The sequence below is a fragment of the Hemiscyllium ocellatum genome, chromosome 2 (assembly GCF_020745735.1).
Source record: "Hemiscyllium ocellatum isolate sHemOce1 chromosome 2, sHemOce1.pat.X.cur, whole genome shotgun sequence".
Classification (NCBI taxonomy): domain Eukaryota; kingdom Metazoa; phylum Chordata; class Chondrichthyes; order Orectolobiformes; family Hemiscylliidae; genus Hemiscyllium; species Hemiscyllium ocellatum.
The window spans coordinates 134,193,807-134,218,461 of NC_083402.1; the positions used below are offsets into that span (position 1 = coordinate 134,193,807).

The 24,655-nt window shown below is 42.7% G+C and overlaps 1 protein-coding gene across 8 annotated transcripts in view; it reads left to right on the forward strand.

Moving 5' to 3' along the window:
- The window catches only part of LOC132825160 (UDP-glucuronosyltransferase 2A1-like), a 113,306-nt gene that overhangs the window by 38,304 nt on the left and 50,347 nt on the right, over window positions 1–24,655 (forward strand). The window contains exons 1-2 of one of the 8 annotated variants that reach the window (XM_060840278.1): window positions 10,173–10,772; window positions 16,166–16,338. The exons of 3 other annotated variants lie outside the window; for them this stretch is intronic. In XM_060840278.1, coding sequence (XP_060696261.1) covers window positions 10,240–10,772; window positions 16,166–16,338 — 706 coding nt within the window. In that variant the 5' untranslated portion in view covers window positions 10,173–10,239. 4 more of the 8 variants (XM_060840272.1, XM_060840211.1, XM_060840256.1 and 1 more) reach the window with 4 other exon arrangements.

Consider the following 24,655-nt stretch of genomic DNA (forward strand, 5'->3'; position numbering starts at 1 on the left):
TGCTGACGTACTGCTGTTAACCTTAGAGCCAGAGGTGGAGAATTGTTATCGTACAGAAGGAACGTCCCACCGTGTCTGAACCAGCTCTCTGAGAATTTGATCTGAGTGCCTATCTCCACACTTTACCCCATAAACTGGCACATTGTGTTCTGTTTGATCATGCGATTAAACGCTTCAGTTAAAATTGCTTTGCACTGCACTTTCGGGCAGTGCACGATCTACACGCTGGGAATGTGTTTATTTTTCTCTCCTCACAATTTGCTTCTCTTTTGAAATACTTTACGTCTGTGCAGTCATGTGGATGGGAACATTTTAACCCTATCCTTTATTTAGCCCCTCCTGATCGTGAAAACTTCTATCCGATTGCCTCTTCACTTTCTCTTCTGCAAGGAGAGTAGAGTCAGAGAGTCGTAGAGATGCACAGCACAGAACAGACTCTTTGGTCCAACCTGCCCACGCCGACCAGATATCCCAACCCAATCTAGTTCCACTTGCCAGCACCCGGCCCATATTCTTCCAAACCCTTCCTATTCATATACCCATCCAGATACCTTTTAAATGTTGTAATTGTACCAGCTTCCACAATTTCCTCTGGCAGCTCATTCCATGCATGCACCACCCTCTGCATGCCTCTTGTGCACTCACTCCATTACATTCAAATTATTTTGAAATTATGGCACCCAGAACTGTACATAGAACTCCAGCTAAGGTCTGACTGGTACAGATGTAAGTACAGCATGCTTTGAAACTGAGTGTACTGTATGCTTTAGTAACTACTCTCATTACTGACCTGCCACCTTTTATTGAGTTGAGATGATTTTATAGAGCATTATAAAATCATGACGAGTATAGGTCAGGCTAATGACAGGTGTCTTTTCCCTGGGATAGGGGATTTTAAGATGAAGAGGCCCATTTTTAAGGTGAGAGGAGAGAGATTTAAAAAGAATTGAGGGGCAAATTGTTTATACAGAAGGTGTTTCACATGTGGAATGAACTTTCTGAAGAAGTGGTGGATGAGGACACAGTTACAATATTTAAGAGACACTTGGATAAGTACATGAATAGGAAAGGTTTGGAGGGATATAGACCAAGTATATGCAGGTAGGACTAGTTTAGTTTGGGATTATGTTTGCCATGGACTGGTTGAACTGAAGGGTTAATATCCATGCTATATAATCCTATGGACTCTATGACTGTATACACACCCAGGAACCTTTGCTCTTACACACCCTTTAGAGTTGAACATTTAGTTTTGATTAGATTGCTTACAGTGTGGAAACAGGCCCTTCGGCCCAACAAGTCCACACCAACCCTCCGAACAGCAACCCACCCAGACCAATTCCCCTACATTTACCCCGTCACCTAACACTACGGGCAATTTAGCATGGCCAATTCACCCAACCTGCACATCTTTGTACTGTGGGAGGAAACCCACGCAAACATGGGGAGAATGTGCAAAATTCTCACAGACAGTTGCCCAAGGCGGGAATTGAACCCAGGTCTCTGGCACTGTGAGGCAGCAGTGCAAACCACTGAGCCACCGTGTCATTTTATATTTTTCTTTATGCCTAAACGTATCACCTCACACTACATTGAATTTCATTTACCACCTTTCCAACCACCCCATCAATTTGTTAAAGTCCTTTTGAAGTTCTATTCTATCCCATTTTAGAAATGTTCCAACTTTTGTATCATAGAATAAAAAAATCCGTACAATGACGAAACAGGCCATTTGGCCCAGCAAGACCATACCGACTCTCCGAAGAGTATCCCATGCAGAATCATTCCCCTATACTCTACACTTCCCCTGACTAATGCACCTAGCCTACACATCCCTGAACACAATGGCCAATTCACCTAACCTGCACATTGTTGGACTGTGGGAGGAACCCAGAGGAAACCCACGTGGACACAGGGAGAATGTGCAAACTCCACACAGACAGTCACTGAGAGTAGAATCAAACCTGGGTCCCTGGTGCTGTGAGGCAGCAGTGCTAACTACTGAGTCACCATGCCGCCCCAAATCATTGAAATTGTTTCCTGCAAACGAAGATCTAGATCATTTATAAGTATCAGAAAAATAAGTGGTCTCGATATTGAACTCTGGGGAACTCCACCACAAACGTTCTTCTGCTCTGAAAAGTACATCCATCATTATAGTACTGTCTGTTTTCTGTTGCTCAGCTAATTTTGGGCTATTGTCCCTTTAAGTCATGAACTATAACTTTCCTCACAAGTCTTGTGTAGTACTGGATTGAAACAAACAGAAATTGCTGGCAATACTCAGCAGATGTGGCTGCATCTATGGAGAGAGAAAGAGTTAACATTTCAATTCTGTGATGACTTTTTTTTAAAGAGTCTGTATGAAGTACATCAACAACATTCCTCTTTGTTACCTCTTCAGCAAATGAGGTGGAGGTGCTGGGGTGACAAAGTTAAAAATCACACAACACCAGGTTGTAGTCCAACAGGTTTATTTAAAAGTACAAGCTTTCAGAACACTATTAAGCATAGCACTCCAAAAGCTTGTCCTTTCAAATAAACCTGTTGGACTATAACCTGGTGGTTTATGACTTTTAACTCTTCAGCAAACACCAGTTAGTTAGTTAGACACCTAACAGGAACTGGCATAGAGTCAAATTCTGTCAGAACTGAAGTGAGTTCATGAATACAAGGAAAATGTGGGAAGGATCTGCACAAGGGAGTTGAGACAGCAGTATAGAGGCCATCTAACTCATTAAACATGTCCCAGTGCTTATGTGAATCTAGTGATGGATCCGACAGAACCATTCTCATTTCGTTGTCTGGCAAGAAAAGGCAATAAAGCTCTCCTTAATTCAATGACTCCCTTCATTTAATGGAGAGTAATAAAGATTTCAGGATACCATAAGCTGGTCTAAGGTGAAACTTAACAGATGGAATGGAAAATTCTTTCTTGAAAAATGATTTCATGTGCCAGAAGAATGAAGGAAGCAACAGAAAATAGATGGTATTATTTTAAAAGGAGCAGCAGGATAGAGAAACCTATGAGCATCTGTACGCAAAGCTCTGATGCAGGCAGGATGTTTTGAGAAGAAATTAGAGTGGTGCTGGAAAAGCACAGCAGGTCAGGCAGTATCCAAGGAGCAAGAAAATCTACGTTTTGGGCAAAACCCCTTCATCAGGAATGGACTGATGAAGGACTTTTGCCTGAAATGTTGATTTTCCTGCTCCTCGGATGCTCCCTGACCTGCTGTGCTTTTCCAGCACCACTCTAATCTTGACTCTCCAGCATCAGCAGTACTCACCTCCGCCAGGATTTTTTGAGAAGTCTTTCTTATTCATTCATGGGATATGGGTATCACTAGCGAGGTCAGCATTTACTGTCTATCTCAAATTGCCCCAGAGATGGTGGTAGTGAAATACCTTCTTGAGCCACTGCAGACAAGGAGTGAAAGGCCACCTGATACTATGAGAATTCAGAGGGTCTGAAGTCAAGGTTGAGGGTGCCAGGATCATCACTCCTGATTAGATATCACTGTATCACCATCTCTGGGTCTTTACTGCTGGTGAGGCAGGACGTAGCTGTAGTGATGCTGATGACTGGAATATATTGTGTAAAGAATGATTTCATGAGAACGACTATGTCACGCTGTTGCTTGCCAGTCTGAGAGATACCTCTACAAAGTTTGACACAAATCCCTAATATTGATAAGGTGACCTTTGGGGCTGGATTGACAAGACTGGGTTTACCATTGCCTTGATCATTGCCACATGGTCTGTAAGTTTCATTATTTTCTTTATAATTGTTTAGTATAACCGAGTGGCTTGTTAGGACCATTTCACAGGGTAGTTAGTAGTCAATTACATCACTGTATGTCTGGTGGAGACAAGTTAAGATAGCAAATTTATTTCACTAAAGGACATCAATGGACCAGGTAGGCTTTTATGTTGATTGACATAATCTCAATTTGGCTACCTTTCAGTTCATATTCTGTTGAATTAACATTTTGCAACTTTCTATGTCCCCAGAACATTAGCCAGGGGCTCTGGATTACTAGTCCAGTGACATTATCCCTACCTTCTAAAGATTGAAGAGGCAAAATAAAACTCTGCTAAATCTTTGTAAATCAAATTGGGCCTGAGCTGGATTATTCTATTAATTTCTGGGAACCATGCCTTAGTATGGATGTAAGGGCTATGGAGATGGTCGAGAGCAGGTATGATGCCAGAAACACAGATCTTCGGTTATTTTGAGAAGGATTATTGTTCTTACACCAGAACAAGTCAAGAAATGATTTAATAGAGGTACTGAAAATGATGAGGACGTTTGATAGAATAAATAAGGAGTAGTTATGTTTAGATTAGATTCCCTACAGTGTGGAAACAGGTCTTTTTGGCCCAATCAGTCCACACTGGCCCTCCGAAGACTAACCCACCCAGACCCATTCCCCCTAACTGATGCACCTAACTCTACGGGCAATTTAGCATGACCAATACACCTAACCTGCACATCTTTGGACTGTGGGAGGAAACCCACGCAGACATGGGGAGAATGTGCAAACTCCACACAGACAGTCACCCGAGGCTGGAATTGAACCCGGGTCCTGGCGCTGTGAGGCAGCAGTGAGTTACCGTGCCGCCCTGTTTATTAGGACTCTGGTAATTGGGCAAGCATGGATTGGAGGTTTTTGGAATGTATAATCTGAAAAGCTGGTGGTAGCAGGGTCAATCACAGCATTTGAATGGTAATTGAATAAATACTTGAGGAGAGAAGAACTAATGTGAGAGTAATTGGATAATCCTTTCAAAGAGACAATGGACCAAATAGCCTTCATATCCATTCCAGCGTTCTGTAAAATGGAGTAACTGTTTAAACCAATGGATCAATGGAGGATGTGTGTGAGTATTCATTCTGATTCTTTGAGGTTGGCAAAGTAGGCAAGTATTCGTACTTCATGGACTGAAGAAGTGAGAAAAGCAAATTAGCATTAGAGAAAAAGTAAAATCTGATGCATAAGTAAATTGTTATTTGATACAATGACCTGGTTGATGGTGGCCCACTTATTTAGCCCTGGTTGCTAACCATTTGCTTGCCACAGAGACAATCCACTTTGTGGCCTCTCACCTCCAACTTTCCTCTCACCCTGAGTGATGTTACTGATTGTGGAGACCCTGGAGAAAGCTGATTGTCAATCCACCCTCTTTTGAACAATACTGGAGGATGCTGAAAATCTGATGTACAGAAAAGTAGGATGTCTGGGAGTGCCTGCAATGGATAGCAATTCAATGTGAAGGATTTAGCTGAAACCACACAGAAGAATATGTGAACAATGAGACATGCCTCCTGCTAGAGCCAGATGAAAATTAATAATTGATAGAAAAATTGCTGAATTGGGGAAACAAAATAAGCCTGATCTGTGGCCTGGTTGGCCTATTGAAGGTTTCAGCTCATCCAAAACCCTGGCACTTGTATTCCACCTAGTATGAAATTCCACTCGTCCAGTATCCTGTGTTTACTAACCGACACTGGATCCTGGTTCAACAATGCTTGAGCTTAAAATTCTTATTGCTGTTGTCAAGTACTTTCATATGTCGCTTCACTCCTCCCTATCTCTGTAAACCCCTCTGGCCCTAAGCTTTCCTCCATGTCCTGATTCCTGAGCACCCCCAATTTCCTTCACCCAATCATTTAGACCATGACCTCAGCCTGTTACACGAGATCCAGACTTCTGTATCCTCTCCAGCAACATTGCACTTCTCCCACCCCACACAACTTAACCGGAATATTTCCACCATTCTTTCTATGTTTACATTTTAAAACCTTTTTTGTTGTGATTTTGGTCACCCATTCAAAACTTTCCTTAATTGCCATGGTACCCATTTCATGTGGCTAATTACCCTTTTATGAAGAGCTTGGAAAGTTAACACTACAGGCGTTATGTCAATGTATATTTATTTTGTGGATTGTTTTATATTTGGAACCTTTAATGATACCGTTCATCAAAGCTCTTGACGTTTGTAGTTTGACTTGTGTATCAGGTGGGATACAGGTGCCAGGGTTTTGTATCGGGATCCCCCTTGCAGTTGCTACATGCAGCAAAGTTTCCTCCTGCAATTGAACAGATCAGGTCATGGACTGCAAACCCAATCCCTTCATTATGCATTTCCCTAGCCCCTACTTTCCACTGTTACAATTAAGGGGTCCTTGGTATAATGTATCTACGGGTGTAACTCAGTTATGCACAAATTCCGAGATCTCTTGGCAGCCATTTTCCTATGCAGCCAGCGTGTAGACATATGAAATAATAGCAGATGTAGGCAATTTGACTTCTCGAGCCTGCTGTGCCATTCAGTAGGATGATGGCTGATGTGTTTGTGTTTCAAATATCACATTCCCATCTGCCACAAATAACCTTTTGATCCCCTTGCTTAACAAGAACCTATCTACCTCTGCATTAAAGGTAATCAAAGCCTGTGCTTCAGTTACCTTCTGAGGTAGAGAGTTCCACTTGTCACACAAACCTCAAAAGCTGGTCCAACCTATCCTCAGAAGACAACATGCTCATTACAGATATCAGTTTGGTAGACTTTATCTACAACACCTTGAACACATCTCCATAAACAAGGAGACCCAAACTGTCTGTAGTATTTAAGACGTTGTATAACTGAAAATGTAACTGAAGTTTAACATGCTTTTTTTAAACTCCGTTCATTTCCATCATAAAGGATAGCATTGCACCAGCCTTCTCAATCACTTGCTTCACCTGTATACTATCTTAATGTGACTCATACCCTTGAGTACCTAAATCTCTCTGTACATTGGAATTCCACAGTTGTTCTCCATTCAAGTCATACTCCACATTTTGTATTCTTCCAGCCAAAGTGAACAACTCCACAATTTCCCACACTAGCCCATGTTTTAGCTCAGTTACTCAACCTGTCGATATCTGTCTACAAACTCTTATGTCTTCTTCATACACTACTTTCCTACCTATCTTTGTATTGTCTGTTAACTTAGCTGTCTTGCTTTCATTCCTCTCATTTAAGTTGTTGATATAAATTGTAAAATCTGAGTGTCAATCACCGAACCCTGCAGCACTGCACACATCATATTCTGCTAATCAGTCAAGAATTTATTTCTGCATACACTTATTTTTTTTGCTAGCCAGCAAATTTTTTATCTGCGCTAATTTTTAATTGCTCACGTAATAAGATTTTATTTTCCACAAAAGCCTATGATGTGGCGCCTTATCTAATTTCTTCTAAAAATTGAGTACAAACTTCCCAGTATCCACAGAACATGTTACTCAATCAAGGAACTCCAATAACTTGTATAAATATGATGTCTCTTTCATATGACATTCTTGGCTTGAGCTGTGTGTGTCACTATAGTCTTACTAGACCATAGGAGGTGCTCTTATTAGAGTGAAGCAACTGGTGGTGGTTTAACCTGAGGGTCACCAGACCTTAGGCAAGGGAACAGGTTGAGAAGCAGAGTCATTCACAGAAACCTCAAACCAGTGATGGGAATTGAACCATACTGGTGGTATCACACTGCTCTGCAAGCCAATAATTCAGCTAACTGAGCTAAACCGATTCCCTCTTGGCTTGAAAGCTTAATTTAAAGTAAGGAATGCTTGCCTATCACCTTTAATCGGTTATACCTGTTAGCCCCTTGAACAATTTTTAATAAAGTCAAAAAAAATCTCAAGATGTAGGACAATCGAGTAGTCACAATATCAAATTCAGAAGAAACTTCATTAAATAGAATTTGGGACTAATCTTCCTACAATTTCTCCTTTCTGTTCTTTTAATTGCGTGACATTTAGTTTGATCTTTTTCATTTTCACCCATTGTCACACATATTTTAACTTCAGATATGAATTCCTGATGATCTCAGTTGTCAGGCTTAGTTTGGAAAATACAACTAATTTCCCAATGTATGTTTAATCATATTTTATGATCTCAGCTGATGTTATTACTGAGGAATTCAGATCACAGACTGAAATCTGGCTTGTTGGATCAATTTATTTTTATTTTGGTTTCAACAGTGATCTCTCACTGAATCATAATCATGTAATGTATTTTTGGGGTTAACAATAAAACAGGAGTTGACGATGTAAAGGAAGAAGATAAAATATATAATAAATTAATCTATCTGCAGGTAATACATATTTAGAAATTTGAATTATAATGTAAAAGTACAGACCTGGATTTTCTGTCTGCCAGATAGTATTAATCCAGCATAGATCAGAAGTGGATGTAGGGTCTCTGTAGAATTCATATTCAGGCACACTCTGAAGCATCTGAACCCCCTTCCAATCGGAACTGTATCCACCTGGCACCTAACCCTGTATTCAGTTGACACCCTACCTTCTTGGCACCCTATCTCTTACCAACGTTTCCTTCAAGCTCTTCTAAGGTTTTGTGCACGTTGTTTAGCGTCAGCACATCAATTCCAGCATTGAATTTTGGGTCAAGAAGTCATTACCATGCATCAGAATTGGAGGCCTGTATAGCTGGTAGGAAAATTAGAGGGACAGCAACCTCCTACCCATATGGCAAAGTTGAAAGTTCCTCTGGGCAATTCCTCTACATCCATCACCCTTTGAAAGTTGCCATTTAGATTGGATGGCATCAAGGAAAATTGTTACTCAGGAAAAGTTGGACTATTCAATACGTAGCCGAGCTTCAGAACTGCTACTAAACAGACTCTGTACTTAACTCACATGCATCCAACTACATTTCCGCCAGGTCACTTACACTCCCTCCTCTGGGACCAGCCAACTCTTACCCACAGAGACTCAACTATGCACTGTGCTCTGCACTGCTCCAACTCCTGGGATTCACCCCCACCTCGAAGACTATCCGTCGCCACTGAATTTGAGAATCATAGCATCGTGAAATCCCTACAGAGTAGAAATACGGCATTCAGCTCCTCTGGAACAAACCTCGTCTTTCCCCATGCCAGAGTCAGACCTAATGCCCAGTCCCATTCCTGACCCCCAGCACCCCATTAAAGTTGCAATGATCTGATTCACCCAAACCTTTCACCCTCATAGTCTACAAGACATTTTTTGTCAAGCTGAGCTAATGTTGCCAACTGTTTCTGTTCTTTCCCCCAAACATCCTGCTCACCCATTGTAGATTCAAGAGTGGTATTCTGTTGTTACACACATGATGCCATGCTGGATACTTGAATCTATTGCTTAATACTTGAATTTAGGGCGGCACGGTGGCACAGTGGTTAGCACTGCTGCCTCACAACACCAGGGACCTAAGTTCAATTCCCGCCTCAGGTGACTGACTGTGTGGAGTTTGCACGTTCTCCCCGTGTCTGCGTGGGTTTCCTCCGGGTGCTCCGGTTTCCTCCCACAGTCACAAAGATGTGCGGGTCAGGTGAATTGGCCAGGCTAAATTGCCCGTAGTGTTAAGTAAGGGGTAAATGTAGGGGTATGGGTTGCGCTTCGGCGGGTCGGTGTGGACTTGTTGGGCCGAAGGGCCTGTTTCCACACTGTAAGTAATCTAATCTATTTCTCTTGGTTCACAGAATTATCTTCTGATGGTACATCTGAGCTTCTCCCTCATTTCCTCCACAACAAAGCAGACAATCCCCCAGTTAGATGGTTCTGGTTTGTAATCAAAATGGTCCACAACAGCCTCTTTAATTACATCCCATTTGGGTGCAGAGTTCTTTGTGTTTGGAAAAGGTGTCGTTGCTGCCATAGGATGGAGGGGCACAGCTTTGTGTGGCTGGAAAGATACAATAGGTGTTTCAAAGTGCCACCTAGGGGTCACAAATCAGCTGAGTTACCGAGAAGGGATTGTAACTGATCTTAGATGTGATCATACATTTGGGGAAATCATTGATTTCCTTAACTGGGAAACTAACCATTGGAAAATAATCAGCCTATCAAGCCTGCTAGTTTTTTTTTAACAGAGCTTCCAATCAGTCTACTGGCTTTACTTTTCCCTTTAGGTATGCAGTTATTTCAAGTATCTAACTAGTTAATTTTTGAAAGCTCTTATCAAAGTGGATTCTAATCTCAACATTTCATATGCCAGTCCAAGTGTTGAATTTCTTGCTACTTTAATGTGGAGAGTTGAACATTGTTCCTAAGAGTGTCAATGCCATATCAGGAAATGGATTGGATTTGTTCTGGCCAATACTGAAGCAGCTTTCCAGTGTGTGCATAAAAATGTGATTCAAGGAATTAATGTACAACTACGGCTCAGAAACATTCCTGAGGGAACGCCATGCAGCTCAGGCATATGCTTTCAATGTTTCTCCTTCTCCAGGGGGTTACCGGTGAGAATGTATTGATCTGGCCTGCAGAAGGCAGCCACTGGATTAATTTAAAACCTGTCATTGATGTGCTGATTGAGAAAGGTCACAATGTTACTGTCGCTATATACACAGCAACACTTCATGTGAATTATTCTGAACCTACAGCCATGCATTTTGAGGTATTCGAAGTACCATTTACAAGAAAGAAATATGAATATTTTATGGAGCAATCTCTGTACTTCTGGATCTATGAGAAACCTCATTTATCCAAATGGGACAGTTACCGAAAATTCTCCACAATAATGGCGAATGCAACAAAAATGTCGAGAAAGATGTGTGATGGAATACTGAAAAACCAACAACTGCTACAAAAACTGAAAGAAGCAAAGTTCAAAGTTCTGCTGACTGACCCTGTACGTAATTGCGGTGACCTTCTGGCTCTGAAACTGGGAATTCCCTTCATCCTGACGCTGAGATTTTCTCCAGGATTTACAGCAGAGAGGTTGTGTGGACAGATTCCAGCTCTTCCTTCCTATGTCCCTGCGACTATGTCAGAGCTTTCAGATGAGATGACTTTCATTGAGAGAGTTCAGAATGTTTTTTATTTTCTCATGTATGATTGGATATGCTATCAGATGTGGCTTGACTGGGACTGGTATTATAGTGAAGTGTTGGGTGAGTTGGTCAGCTTCTCTTTTTGATGGAAAATGGCTTGAACTGTTGCCAGCAAAGTAGCACTTATGTAAAACAAAACCTGTTATCTGCATGTTTAACTGTTAACCATTGATATTATTCTAATTATATTGATGGCTGTTTTCTCTTTAGGTGCTACCTTTATCAGATCCCTTTCCCAAGCCCAGTCTTTTGATGTCAAACGATATTCAAATTTCCTGCCAATCTTATTAGAATACGATCAAATGAAAAATTGGTGAGAAGTGTCCTTCACCTCTGCTAGTCCCTTGGGGGGTGGGGGAGTTGCTTCCACACCAGGAGAATGGATTCAGTTGTGGCTGAATGGTTTGCAGATTCTGCCACAGTTATGGCTGGTGGAGTTTCTTGAGGCGGGGGTTTGAGATGCTCTGGATTCTGCGGACTCCTTTTTTTTGGCTGCTTGTGGTTGGACTCCATGTGAAGATTGGAAGTGGTTGGCACCTTTTGAGGATGGTTCTTCTCCAGTATGTGCATATTGGAGATGTTGCATTTGTTTAGAGAGTATTCAGGGTGTCCTTGTAGTGCTACCTCTGCCCTCTTAGTGATCGTTTACTGTTGTGGAGTTTGGAATAGAGCACATGTTTAGAGAGTCTTGTGTCCGGTATGCTGACAGTGTGGTCCACTCATCACAGCTGGTTGTGTATGACCAGTGCCTCTTTACTGGGAATATCGGCCTGAGAGAGGACACTGATGTTGGTACACCTATGCTGTCAGTGAATTTGAGGAACCCATTATAGACAATATCACAGTAGAATTGCCAACTTACTTTAAATATAGTTTAAGCATGACATAAAATTTAAACTTACTTCACCATCTCTGGTTCACGTGTGGCCCTGCACATAATTAAAAATCTAAAACTGAAGTAATCTTTCCAATTTGGGTAGTGATTCTTTTTTATGCATTTGTTGTTGAGATGTGAGCATCACTAACAAGGCTACCATTTTAGTGTGCTTTCAATTAAACCTGTTGGACTATAACCTGGTGTTGTGCGATTTTTAACTTTGTGTATCCCAGTCCAACACCGGCATCTCCAAATCAAGGCTACCATTCATTGTCTTCTCTAATTGCCCCTGGAAAAGAGATGGAGACCTGCCTTCTCGAACTCCTGCACTCCACCTGGCTTTGGGGCAGTCACAGTATGGGTCGGCAGGGAAATAGTTGTACAGTTATGGTAACATAGTGGCAAGTCAGGATGGTGTGAGTCTGATTATGCCCCTCTGAGTACTTTGGAATGTGTTCTTACTCTCTGTGTTATACAAGTGAAGGTCATTTTCTTATTGACTTTTATTTTTGAGTCACTGTAAACGTTTTTGATGTTATTCATCAACTTGCCTGAGGTTTGTAGTTTGATATGTTTGGTATCCCTCAGAGAGGTCAAAGTAGCATTTTTTGAGATCTCCTGTTAAGATTTTGTCGAGCACTACCTTTTGGTGTTCAGGAGTTACTTTTTCATTCTCACTAACTCTCGTTACTGCAGTCACATAGTAGCAATACCTTCTATATGTGTGATGATGTGTGTGGTATTTAGACTAATACAGAAGCATAATTAAACATATTCATCAATAACCTCAGTAATGATCAGGTGTCTATTAAACTAAAATCCAAAACACGGAAGGAAAGCTTTGATTTCCGAGAGATCACAGCATGAGAATTGGCACAACAGGCATTAGTTAGCAAGGAAGTGTTTTCAAAATAGCTGCCACATACTTCTCTGTACAAAAAGCCATCCTCTTACAGACATCTTTGACTGAATGGAGAAATCTAAACCAATGGGTTTCACCTTTCCAATATTTATTTTAGGAGGATCCATTACATTTTTGCAAAGTGCAATCATGCATGAATTTGGACAGCTTTAAATTGCAGATTCTACATTCATTCACAGGGCGCACTTTATAGTAGTGATTAAAGTTTCTTTAATCTTTAGTATGTTGAGTGTTCCTTTGTGGACATGTTTAAAACTGTCGGAGAATTTAGCCCAGTTAATCAGAGATCACAAACACACAGATTGGACTGAGAACTGACAAGGATTTATTTAACAAACAGTGATATCGCAGAAGAGACTTGATACCACTAAAACAGTCACTGACAGGCTGTTAAGAAGGAGCCACAGCTTCTTCCCTGAACAGAGAATACAGTGGAGTGTTATACCCTTACAACAATGAAGTGTCAGTTATGAGACAATGGTGTGAGTTGTCCAACAAGGAGAAATAAAGTTCATTCATTGAAAAGAATCAAGTGTCTGATGTCTGACAGAGTTTCTTAATTGACTCAGGAATTATCTGATCCTTGGTTGGAGTAGGTATTAGCAGGTTTCATCTGGTATCAATGTGTTCATATTATTGAGGGGACAAGCAAAGTACCTTTGGTGCCTCTTTGTCTGGGTACCCTTTGCGAAGGAGCAGGAGAGTCGACATTTCGGGCATGAGCCCTTCTTCCTGAAGAAGGGCTCATGCCCGAAACGTCGACTCTCCTGCTCCTTGGATGCTGCCTGACCTGCTGTGCTTTTCCAGCAACACATTTTCAGCTCTGATCTCTAGCATCTGCAGTCCTCACTTTCTCCTACCCTTTGTGAAGGCTTGACTCCTAGTAGGAGCGGCTGTGCCCTAAGGATATCGGAGGTGCTGGGCTATTGTGGAATGGGAGGCTCATTGTCAGTTAATCTGAAGAAATACATTCTCTTGGTCTGCGGCTGAATGAGTCATGTCCTGTGGTATGTGTGATGTTTGGGGCGGCTGGTTTGGCCAATTTGAGGCATCCTGGGTAGGTTCAATGGCTAAGTGCAGATATTTTGTGTCGTCTGTTTTGTGGCCATGTCATAGGGATGCTGGGACCTGTATTTTCTCCCACAAAATACAGGTTAGTACTGCTGCCTCACAGTGCCAGAGACCCGGGATCAATTCCCACCTCAGGCGAGTTTACACATTCTCCCCATGTCTGCGTGGGTTTCCTCCGGGTGCTCTGGTTTCCTCCCACAGTCCAAAAATGTGCAGGTTAGGTGAATTGGCCATGCTAAACTACCCGTAGTGTTAGGTGCAGGGGTAAATGTAGAGAAATGGGTCTGAGTGGGGGCGGGTTGGTGTGGACTTGTTGGGCCAAAAGGCCTGTTTCCACACTGTAAGTAATCTAATTTAATCAAAAAATCTTTTTTGCAGCCTCCCTCTCATATTCCTCTTAGGCAGAAGTGGGTACTGCAGATGCTGGAGATTAGCATCAAGATTAGAGTGGTGCTGGAAAAACACAGCAGGACAGGCAGCATCTGAGGAGCAGGAAAATTGACGTATCCGGCAAAAATCTTGATCTTGACTCATATTCCTCTTAGCTGAAAATGTTTGCTAGAAAAGCGCAGCAGGTCAGGCAGCATCCAAAGAGCAGGAGAATTGATGTTTCGGGCATGAGCCCTTCTTCAGGAATCATTCCGAAACGTCGATTCTCTTGCTCCTTGGATGCTGCCTGACCTGCTGCGCTTTTCCAGCAACATATTTTCAGCTCTGATCTCCAGCATTTGCAGTCCTCACTTTCTCCTCATATTCCTCTTAGCCTGTTTCTCCCCTCAGGCATCTCTTCCATCTCCTTCTCTCATCACCCCCTCTTGCAGTCTCCTTCTCATCCTATCCTATTTCTACTCTCCCTCATGCAGCCTTCTATTCCTCACAAGCCCCCTGCTGCCTCCTTGTTACCCACCCTACGTTGCAGCCTCCTTGCCTCCTCATTTCCACTTGCTGTCTCTATCTCCAAACCATCTTGCAACCACCTTCCTTCCCTCCCCAATGTCCTGCCCCAGCAAATGGAACCTTTAGATCCAGCAAAAGGCCATCCCACCTCCCAGCCATGGTAAAATAAAAAGCAATCCCTGACTCCAGCCTAAGATAAAAGCAGTTTCTGTTCTTGACTTTGGTAAAAGCATCCTTCACACTCCCACCTCAGGCCAAGGCATCCCCCTTACTTTCCAAACTGTGTCCTCTCCTCCAATCACAGTTTGTTTCTCTCCCAACTTTGCTGCTTTAAAGCTCACAAGTGAAGCACAGGAATGATTCAGTGTGATAGGGAGAGCAGTTCTTCACAATTTTCTTCCATTCAACTTATGGGGGGGGCAACAGTTCTCTAATTATTTGCTGGGCATTTTGGGGACATTAGAAGTTGGACTTTCCCTTCTTCCCTGTGTCAGCAAGAAGTGTAACTGTTTCATATTGGCTGTGCTGGGGCAGCTCATCCACGACAGAATCAATGGATGTAGAGGAAAGTAATTCATAAAGGAGAGGGGGGTGGTCACTTTCTGATAACCTATCACTTAGTGCACAGGAGTGGGACATTCTCCTTAAACCTGCCATTGATTCCTTTTTGCAGGTGTATCTTATGTACCTCTTGAAAGTTAACTTTCAAATCCAACCAGAATCCGTATAAACCTTAATCCAGTCCAGAAATTAGAATTTGCTTTCACTTCATAATAAAGAAGTGAACTTTTTAACTCTATAAACTCAACATCCTATAGTTAAGTAGAAGCTAATTGCTCTGATTCATACAGTTGGGCGGAGTTTCCTGTTGCAGTGTGTAGTCCAAGGAGGCCTGGGTTCAAGGTGTGTAAGGACACCACTGAACAAGTTATTGAGTAAAGATCTCTAACTGCTACTTTGAACCACTCTTGATGGTCATCATGCAGCTCAGACATCTGTTTCCAGTGTTCCTTTTTCTTCAGAGGGCTACCAGTGAGAATGTGCTGATATGGCCTGCAGAAGGAAGTCACTGGATTAATTTAAAACCAGTCATTGAGGAGCTGATCGAGAGGGGTCACAATGTTACTGTGGTTGTATACTCGTCTGCACTTTTCATAAAACAATCGGAGTCTTCAAGCTTAAAATTTGAAGTGTTTGAAGTCTCATTTGCCCCTGCTTCATATCAGGAGTTTCTGAAAGAATCAACAGAATTCTTCATGTATGAGAAGCCTTTTTTATCTTACTGGGCTGCCTACAGAAGATTCTCAGCAATCATGGCAAACGGAATAAAACTGGCCAGGCAGGTCTGTGATGGAATATTACAAGACCACAAACTGTTGCGGAAACTGCAGGAAGCAAAGTTTAAAGTTCTGCTGGCTGACCCTCTACATTGTTGTGGTGACCTTTTAGCTCTGAAGCTAGGAATTCCTTTCATTTTTACGATGAGATTTTCCCCAGGATTTTCAGTAGAGAGATTTTGTGGGCAAATCCCAGCCCCTCCTTCCTATGTACCTGCGACTCTGTCAGAGTTTACAGATAAGATGACCTTCATTGAGAGAGTTCAGAATATCATTTATTTTCTCATGTATGATTTGATGTGCAATCAGATGTGGAATGATTGGGACATATATTACAGCAAAGTGTTAGGTAAGTTGCAAGATAGATTTGACCCTTTTAATGTGATGATAATAAATGTACTTAAATCTTCAACAAGCTGATTATGGACACACAAGGAGATTTTTGCATGGAGGTAGAGTGTAAAGTTGAGGTACTATAAGAATACCTCTCATTTGTTTATGCCAAGGAAGAAGATAATTGCAAATTCAGAGTGAAAGAGGAGGTAGGAGAAAGTGTGGACTGCAAATGCTGGAGATCAGCATCAATAGATGTGAAACTGGAAAAGCACAGCAGGTCAAGCAGCACCTGAGGAGCAGGAAAATCGGCGTTTTGAGCTTAAGCCCATCATCTGGAATGATGAAGGGCTTATGCTCAACATTTATTCTCCTGTGTCTTGGATGCTGCCTGACCGGCTGTGCTTTACCAGCTCCACACTCTTCAACTCTGAAACAGGAGGTAGTCTAGTTACCACATAGTTTTAAAATGGACAAACAATTATGAGCATCAAATTATTAGAAAAACAAATTGTTCTTTAGCTTAATAAATCAGCATGAGATAAGGCTATTGAGTGAAATAACAATGAAAGTTGCAGAAGAATTGCCCTTAATGGTCCCATCCTCCTAAGATTCAAGTTCTTAGAGAATTGCAAATATTGTTCAAAAATGCGTATGAGATAATCCCACAAATTTGATCCAGTCATTTTAACCTCTTTGCTGAGAATGATTTTTGAAAAGCTGCCTCAGGTTAGGATTAACAATCACTGTTAACTCACCAGAAAACGCAATCATGTTAGTATAATATGATTTTCTTTCAATCATCATGCTGTTTTTTCTTAATCCACAATTGTACAAGAGATTGTTAATTCTAAATGAAAGAATATGTACATGGACATCTAAAACACATTTGATAAAGTGCCATACAAAAGGCTTGTCAGCAATGTTCAAATCCGTGGAATACAAGGGACAGTGGAGGGATGGATGTGAAGTTGGCTGAGTGACAGCAAACAAAGGACAATGATGAATGATTTTTTTTGTTGTTGAGGAACATGAAACATTTAAGTGCTGCGAATTAGGAAGAAGTTATTGATTGACCTTAAGGGAATGTAAACTGGTAGCGTGGATGAACGGACACATTTAATGAAAGGAAATATGAAGAAATATTTTGTTGTGAAGAATTGGGAGAGATAATATAAACTAAAGGATACAATTCTAAATGGGTTGCAGGAATATATAGACTTGGGTATACCTGTATAGATTGAAAGTAGCAGGATACATCAAGAAAACAGTTCTTAAAAAAAAATCACAAAATCTTGGACATTTCAGATCGACACAGAGAGCAGAAAAGGTTATGATGAACTTTCATAAAACACTGGTTTGATCTCATGCGTCCACTTCTGCGTTCTGAACGTTTGAAAGAATGTGAAGGCATTGGAGAAAGACAGAAGGGATTTCTGAGAATGGTTTCAGGGATGACTGGCTTTAGTTAGTTAAATAGACTGGAGAAGCATGGGATACTATTCATGGAAAAAGATGGTTCAAAGAGCATTTGTGAGAGGTACTCAAAAACCGGAGTGGTAGATGGAAGAACATCAGGGCGCACCAATTCAAGATAAATGGCAAAAAACGAAGCTGAAAAGGAAATGTGCAATTTTTTTTCCCCAGCGGTATGAGTTTAGAATCCAGAATGGACTGAACAGGACTAACTAAGTTGATCTTGCATGGAGCAGAGGCCTGGGATAGAAATGAGAGGGACTCACTTGCAAACTCCACACAGTCAGTCGCCTGAGTCGGGAATTGAACCCGGGTCTCTGATGCTGTGAGGCAGCAGTGCTAACCACTGTGCTACCGTGCCGCCCTTTGCAAACTCCACACAGTCAGTCGCCTGAGTCGGGAATTGAACCCGGGTCTCTGATGCTGTGAGGCAGCAGTGCTAACCACTGTGCTACCGTGCCGCCCTGCAAACTCCACACAGTCAGTCGCCTGAGTCGGGAATTGAACCCGGGTCTCTGATGCTGTGAGGCAGCAGTGCTAACCACTGTGCTACCGTGCCGCCCTGCAAACTCCACACAGTCAGTCGCCTGAGTCGGGAATTGAACCCGGGTCTCTGATGCTGTGAGGCAGCAGTGCTAACCACTGTGCTACCGTGCCTTAGAACAAAGCAAAACATTCCCATCCATAAGCAGAGGTGTCAGCTTGACCTCTAGTGCACAGTGGCCCAACCAAACCTTTGGCCCTGCCCTCAGCCTGAATTTAACAACCCTGCACCCCAAAATGAGCATACAGGCCCCTATAACTGCTGGCCTGGGTTATTGGCCCTGACGTACTCTCCTGTCTTGTGCCCTAGCATACACACAAAGGGCTATGCCCCTGTTGACTTATCATCTTGGCCTGTTCCTGTCCCACCGAACTCATCTCTATGTAGCTTGACACCGTCCTGTTCCCTCTTGTTCAGGAGCTCCCCACCTATGTTTGGGACACCACCCACATTCTCCACCTCCTCCATAACTTTTGTTTCCCTGGTCCCCAAAGCCTCATCTTCACAAAGGACATCCAGTCCGTATACACATCTATCTTCCATGTCGAAGGCCTTGAAGCCCTCCATTTTTTCCTCTCCTTCGTCCCCAACAGTGTCCTTCCACTGAAACTCTCATTCGTTTGACTGAACTGGTCCTCGCGCTCAATAATTTCTCCTTTGAATCCTCCCACTTTCTCCAGAGCAAAGGAGTAGCCATGGGCACCTGCATGGGCCCTGGCTATCCCTGTCTCTTCCATTGGGTATATGGAACATCCCATCTTCCGCAGCTACATCAGCACCATTCCCCACCTTTCCTTCCACTACATCGTTGGCTGTATCAGCACCGTCTCATGCTCCCACGAGGAGGTTGAACAGATCATCAACTTGACTAACACGTTCCATTGCTACCTTAAGTTCAACTGGACCATATCAGAAACCTCCCTCCCCTTCCTAGACTTCTCCATCTTCATCAATGGTGACCGATCCAACATGAACATCTATAAACCCACCACCTCACACAGCTACCTGGACTACACCTCCTCCCACCATGCCTCCTGTAAAAATGCTATCCATTATTCCCAACTCTGCCTGTCCTGCATCTGCTCCCAGGAGGACCAATTCCATCATAGAAGATACCAGATGGCTACCTTCTTCAAAGATCTCAATTTCCCCTCTCACGTGGTCAATAATGCCCTCCAGCACATCTCATCCACTGCCCGCACCTCTGTCCTCAAACTTCAGCCCTCCAACCGCAACAAGGACAGAACGCCCCTGGTCCTCACCCTCCACCCCATCAATCTCCAGATACATTGCATTATCCTTTGCTATTTCCGCCACCTACAAACAGACCCCACCACCAGGGTACATTTCCTCCTTACCCCTATCTGCGTTCCATAAAGACCATTCGCTCCGCGACTCCCTTGTGAGGTCCATGCCCCCCGCCAACCCAAACTCCCCTCCTGGCACCTTCCCCTGGCACTGCAAGAATTGCAAAACCTGTGCCCACAACTCCCACCTTACCTCCTCCCCCAAGGCCCCAAAAGAGCCTTCTACACCCATCACAGATTTACCTGTGCTTCCATACACATCATCTATTGTATCCATTGCTCCCAATGTGGTCTCCTCTACATTGGGAAGACAGGAGACTACATGCAGAACGCTCCAGAGAACATCTCTGGGACAAATACACAAAACAACCCCACTGCGCTGTGGCTGAACACTTTTATTTTAAAATATTTTTATTGAAAAATTTTTCTTGACAAAACTAGTGAGTTACAGAAACATGAAAATATAGTATCATAACATCATAAACACCAATAAATGATAAACCAACTACTATACTACTCTACAAAACTACACTTATTACAAATCCATACATAAATGAAGAACGTCACTCAGTGCAACAAGACCATTGCTGTCAATCTTTAAAAGCATCAATTATTAAACATACTTTTGTTCAAAATTCTTCATCGCATGGCCTCAGGTTTATCAGACCAAACCATCCTGGCTAGACAAAAGCCCTAATCAAAAGGTGGACAGATCTACTTCCATGTAATTGAAAAAGGGCTGCCATGTCTTGTAAAAGTTGTCCATTTTCTGGTGCACCATATTTGTAAGCAAGTCTAAAAGACACCACCCCAAAAATCCCGGGGCATTCTCAGACATGCAGCACATCAGAATGCTCTTCCTTGCACAAAGCGTGAGAATGTTAAAAAGCTTTTACCCATGTACATCTAAGTGAAGTAAATTTGGCAGACCCAGGAGCAAAAAGACCAGGCCCACCTTGTCTTTGGTCCCCAAGACCCTGTCTATTACTGCTGCCACAGCACTCCGAATACACACGGAGCCTGTGGCAGGACCATAAACAATAAGTGCAGGTACCTGTATTTATTTTACATTTGGGGCACACTGAAGATGCTCCCTGCTTAAATTTTGCAAGATGATCTGGGGCTAGGTGAGTCCTATGAAGAATTTTTAACTGCAGAGCATGAGTCCTATTGCATATCGAAATTCCCTTTGCATTCTCACAAATGTCCTCCCATGTTTCCAACTCCTAGCTCTCTCTCTCTCTCAAAGACCTCCCATAATCGCTCGATGTCACCTGAAGAACCTCCCCCCAACAAATGATTGAGACTACTCACTGAAAGAGTGTTCTTAGCCTGAAACATCCTCTTTTCCAGATCAGATCTATAACACTCAGTCAAAAGCATGGTCTCCTTTTGGGTAAAATCCCTAATCTGAAAGGAATGCAAGAGATTCCTGTTTCGGTGATCCATATTGCTGAGTTATTTGATCAAATGGCATCAACATTTCACCCTCGAACAGATCACCCAAACAAGAGACTCCTCTATCCGTCCAAAGTTTAAACCCGAGATCCATTGTTCCTAGCTGGAAACCTGGCATGCGAACTATGGGAGCAAGAAAAGATGTTTTAGAGGTACTATCCTCCATCTGCCTCATTATCCTCCATGCTTTGATCATGATTATGGCAATGTTCTGCAACTGTCCTCATTTTGTCTAAAAACAACAGGTTGATAAGAAGACACTTTGAATGGGAGGCCTCAATGTCCAATCATGTCGACGCTGAGTCCCCACAGGCCCAGTCACTTACAAACGCTAGCAGGGAGCTCAGGTGATATCTTTTAATGCCTGGGAGGTCCACTTCCCCAAATCCCTGGGGCAATTGCAGTTTTGCACACTTAATATTTGGCTGCTTATAACACCAAATAAAAGAACCAAACCAGCCATTCAATTTCCGAAATGTTAATCTGGGAAAGAGCAAAGGGAGCATCCGCAAAGGGTACAATAAGTGAGAAAGAACATTCATTTTGATAAGAGCGACTTGACCCAACCATGATATTGGAAGCCACCCCCCTACCCCACCCAACACCCCCATCTTTGAAGGTCTTGTTTAATCTTGTCATATAAATTTACAAAGTTAGCCTTGAATAACTGATCAAAGCTAGGGGTAACAGAGAGGCCCAAGTAAAGATAACTTCCCTGTGCCCACTTAAAGGGGATCCCACCTTCCACCCCATGTATTCCCCTAATACTCTCCCATTGACGTAGCCTCCAACTTTGAAAAATTGATCTTGTAACCTGAGAAAGAACCAAATTAAATTATACATTGTATCAAACAGGGTACTGAGACTGCTGGATTGGAGAGAAAAATAAGAACATCATCCGCATATAGTTTTAGATTAGATTAGACTTACAGTGTGGAAACAGGCCCTTCGGCCCAACAAGTCCACACCGACCCGCCGAAGCGAAGCCCACCCATATGTGCCGTTGACCCCACCTTTGGGACAGCTATATTAGGATCCCCACCAATGGCCTCCCCCAATGGTTCAATCACTATTGTGAAAAGCAAAGGTGAGAGGGGACAGCCTTGCCAACTGCCCCTACCAATGTTAAGATTGTCAGACTTTATACTGTTGGTGAAAACCGTCGCCAGAGGATCACTGTAAAGGACCTTTACCCATCTCGTAATCACTTCACCCAGGCCAAACCACTCCAGGGTATAAAAAAGGTATGGCCATTTCACCTGATCAAATGCCAAAGCTACCACCAACCCTTGAACCGATCGCTTTTAGCACACTTGAACCATCTTAAGCAACCTTCTAACATTATTAGAGGATCTGTGACCCTTTATAAAACCTGTCTGATCTTCTTTGACAAAAGAAAGCAGCACACCTTCTAACCCCAGTGCCAAAGTCTCAGATAAAATTTGAAAATTACAATTTAAGACCGAGATAGGTCTATGAGAAGCACAGTCCTCTGGGGCCTTCCCTTTCTTGAAGATAAGAGAGATATTAGCCTCTCCCTTGAGGATGGCGGGAGACAACCATGACTATATGAATAGTTATACATGTCTAGCATTGGCCCTGACAGTATGTTTACAAATGCTTTATAAAACTCACTGGGAAGACCATCAGGGCCAGGCGCCTTTCCACTTTGAAGTTGCCTCACCATCTCCTGTATCTCTTGGTCTGATAATGGAGCACTAACGAGAGACACCTGTTCAGCAAACACCCCAGGAAGATCCAAATTCCCAAAAAAAGGCTCCATTTTATCCAATCTATCCTCACAACATTCAGAATGATATAGTTCAGAATAGAACTTCAGAAATGCTGCATTGATCTTTTTAGCATCTTTCAGCATCTTTCCTTAATAGAAGCATTAGATTGGGAGACAGTCTTCTTCCTAACCACATATGCCAAATATTTTCCCAGCCAATCACCATGCTCAAACAACCTTTGCTTCATAAAGGAAAGTTCCTTCCTGGCTGTCTGTGTAAGCATGGAGTTTAAGGGGGATCAAAGGGCTGTGATCTGCTGCAGCTTAATCACTGACGGTCCACTGTAAAATGCCATCTCCGCCGTCTTCAATCGTGTCTTGAACTGATGCTGTTGCTTCTGACTAGCCGAGTATGAGATTATTATCCCTCTAGCATAGGTCTCAGCAGTCTCCCAAAGAATGGACAGATTACTAGCTGTTGCTGGCTGAAAGTGCTTCAAATTCCCTAGAAAATACTCAAAACACTTGCTATACTTGCGGATCAAGGGATCCATTCGCCAGTATCGTGAGCTCATTGCGTTACCCTTAACCTCGACCACTAAATATACTGCTTTGTGATCAGAGAAGGCAATATTCCCAATTGAACATGATACTATCAAATCTGGAAGAGCCACAGGAGTTAGGGAAAAACAAATCAATCCTTGTATGGCACTCATAAGGATTAGAAAAGAATGTGAAGTCCCTGCCCCTAGGGTGGAGATGTCTCCAAACGTCTACCAACCCCAATTCCACACGTGGATCACTCACCTGCTTAGGTTGTAGAGAAAGCTGTGGGGGGCCTTTAGGTATTCTATCCAGTGCAGGATCCATCAGGCAATTAAAGCTCCCCCCCCCCATAATAATATGCAATGCAAAGACCATCAGCTTAGATTGTGCATCAATCAGAGATTAAAGGGAGGACAATAGAAATTCAAAATACTGTATTCCTTGCCATGTATTAAGGATAATAAACTGACCATTTTAATCTTTACTGGATTAGTGGTGCTGGACGAGCACATCAGTTCAGGCAGCATCCAAAGTGCAGCGAAATCGACGTTTCGGGCAAAAGCCCTTCATCAGGAATAAAGGCAGAGAGCCTGAAGGGTGGAGAGATAAGCTAGAGGAGGATGGGGGTGGGGAGAAAGTAGCATAGAGTACAATGGATCCCCCACTCACCCATTGTACTTTATGCTACTTTCTCCCCACCCAACCTCCTCTAGCTTATCTCTCCACGCTTCAGGCTCACTGCCTTTATTCCTGATGAAGGGCTTTTGCCCGAAACGTCGATTTCGCTGCACTTTGGATGCTGCCTGAACTGCTGTGCTCTTCCAGCACCACTGATCCAGAATCTGGTTTCCAGCATCTGCAGTCATTGTTTTTACCACATCTTTACCACAATCTATTAAAGTAATTGGAAGATTCTTCTAGGTAAGTATGGCCACCCCCTGCTCTGAGAAAAACACCTGATCAAACCCGCCCTGCAGTAACTTCAAGTGCTCCTTGTCATTAAGATGAGTCTCCAGCAACATGGTAACATTTACCTGCTCCTTTTTAAGGCTTGACAACACCTTTTTCCTTTTAGCTGGCAAATGGATCTCTCTAATATTCCAGTACACTGCTAGCCATGATCCCTTACAACCACCTTTGACCTGCCAGAGGAGGAATTTGACTTACTGTGTGCTGAGCATATACAAAAAAAGACTCATGGAGTCTATTTATGAAAAATCAAAAAAACTAAACTAACTGCACAACACAAAAGGCACTTAATGGGGAAACT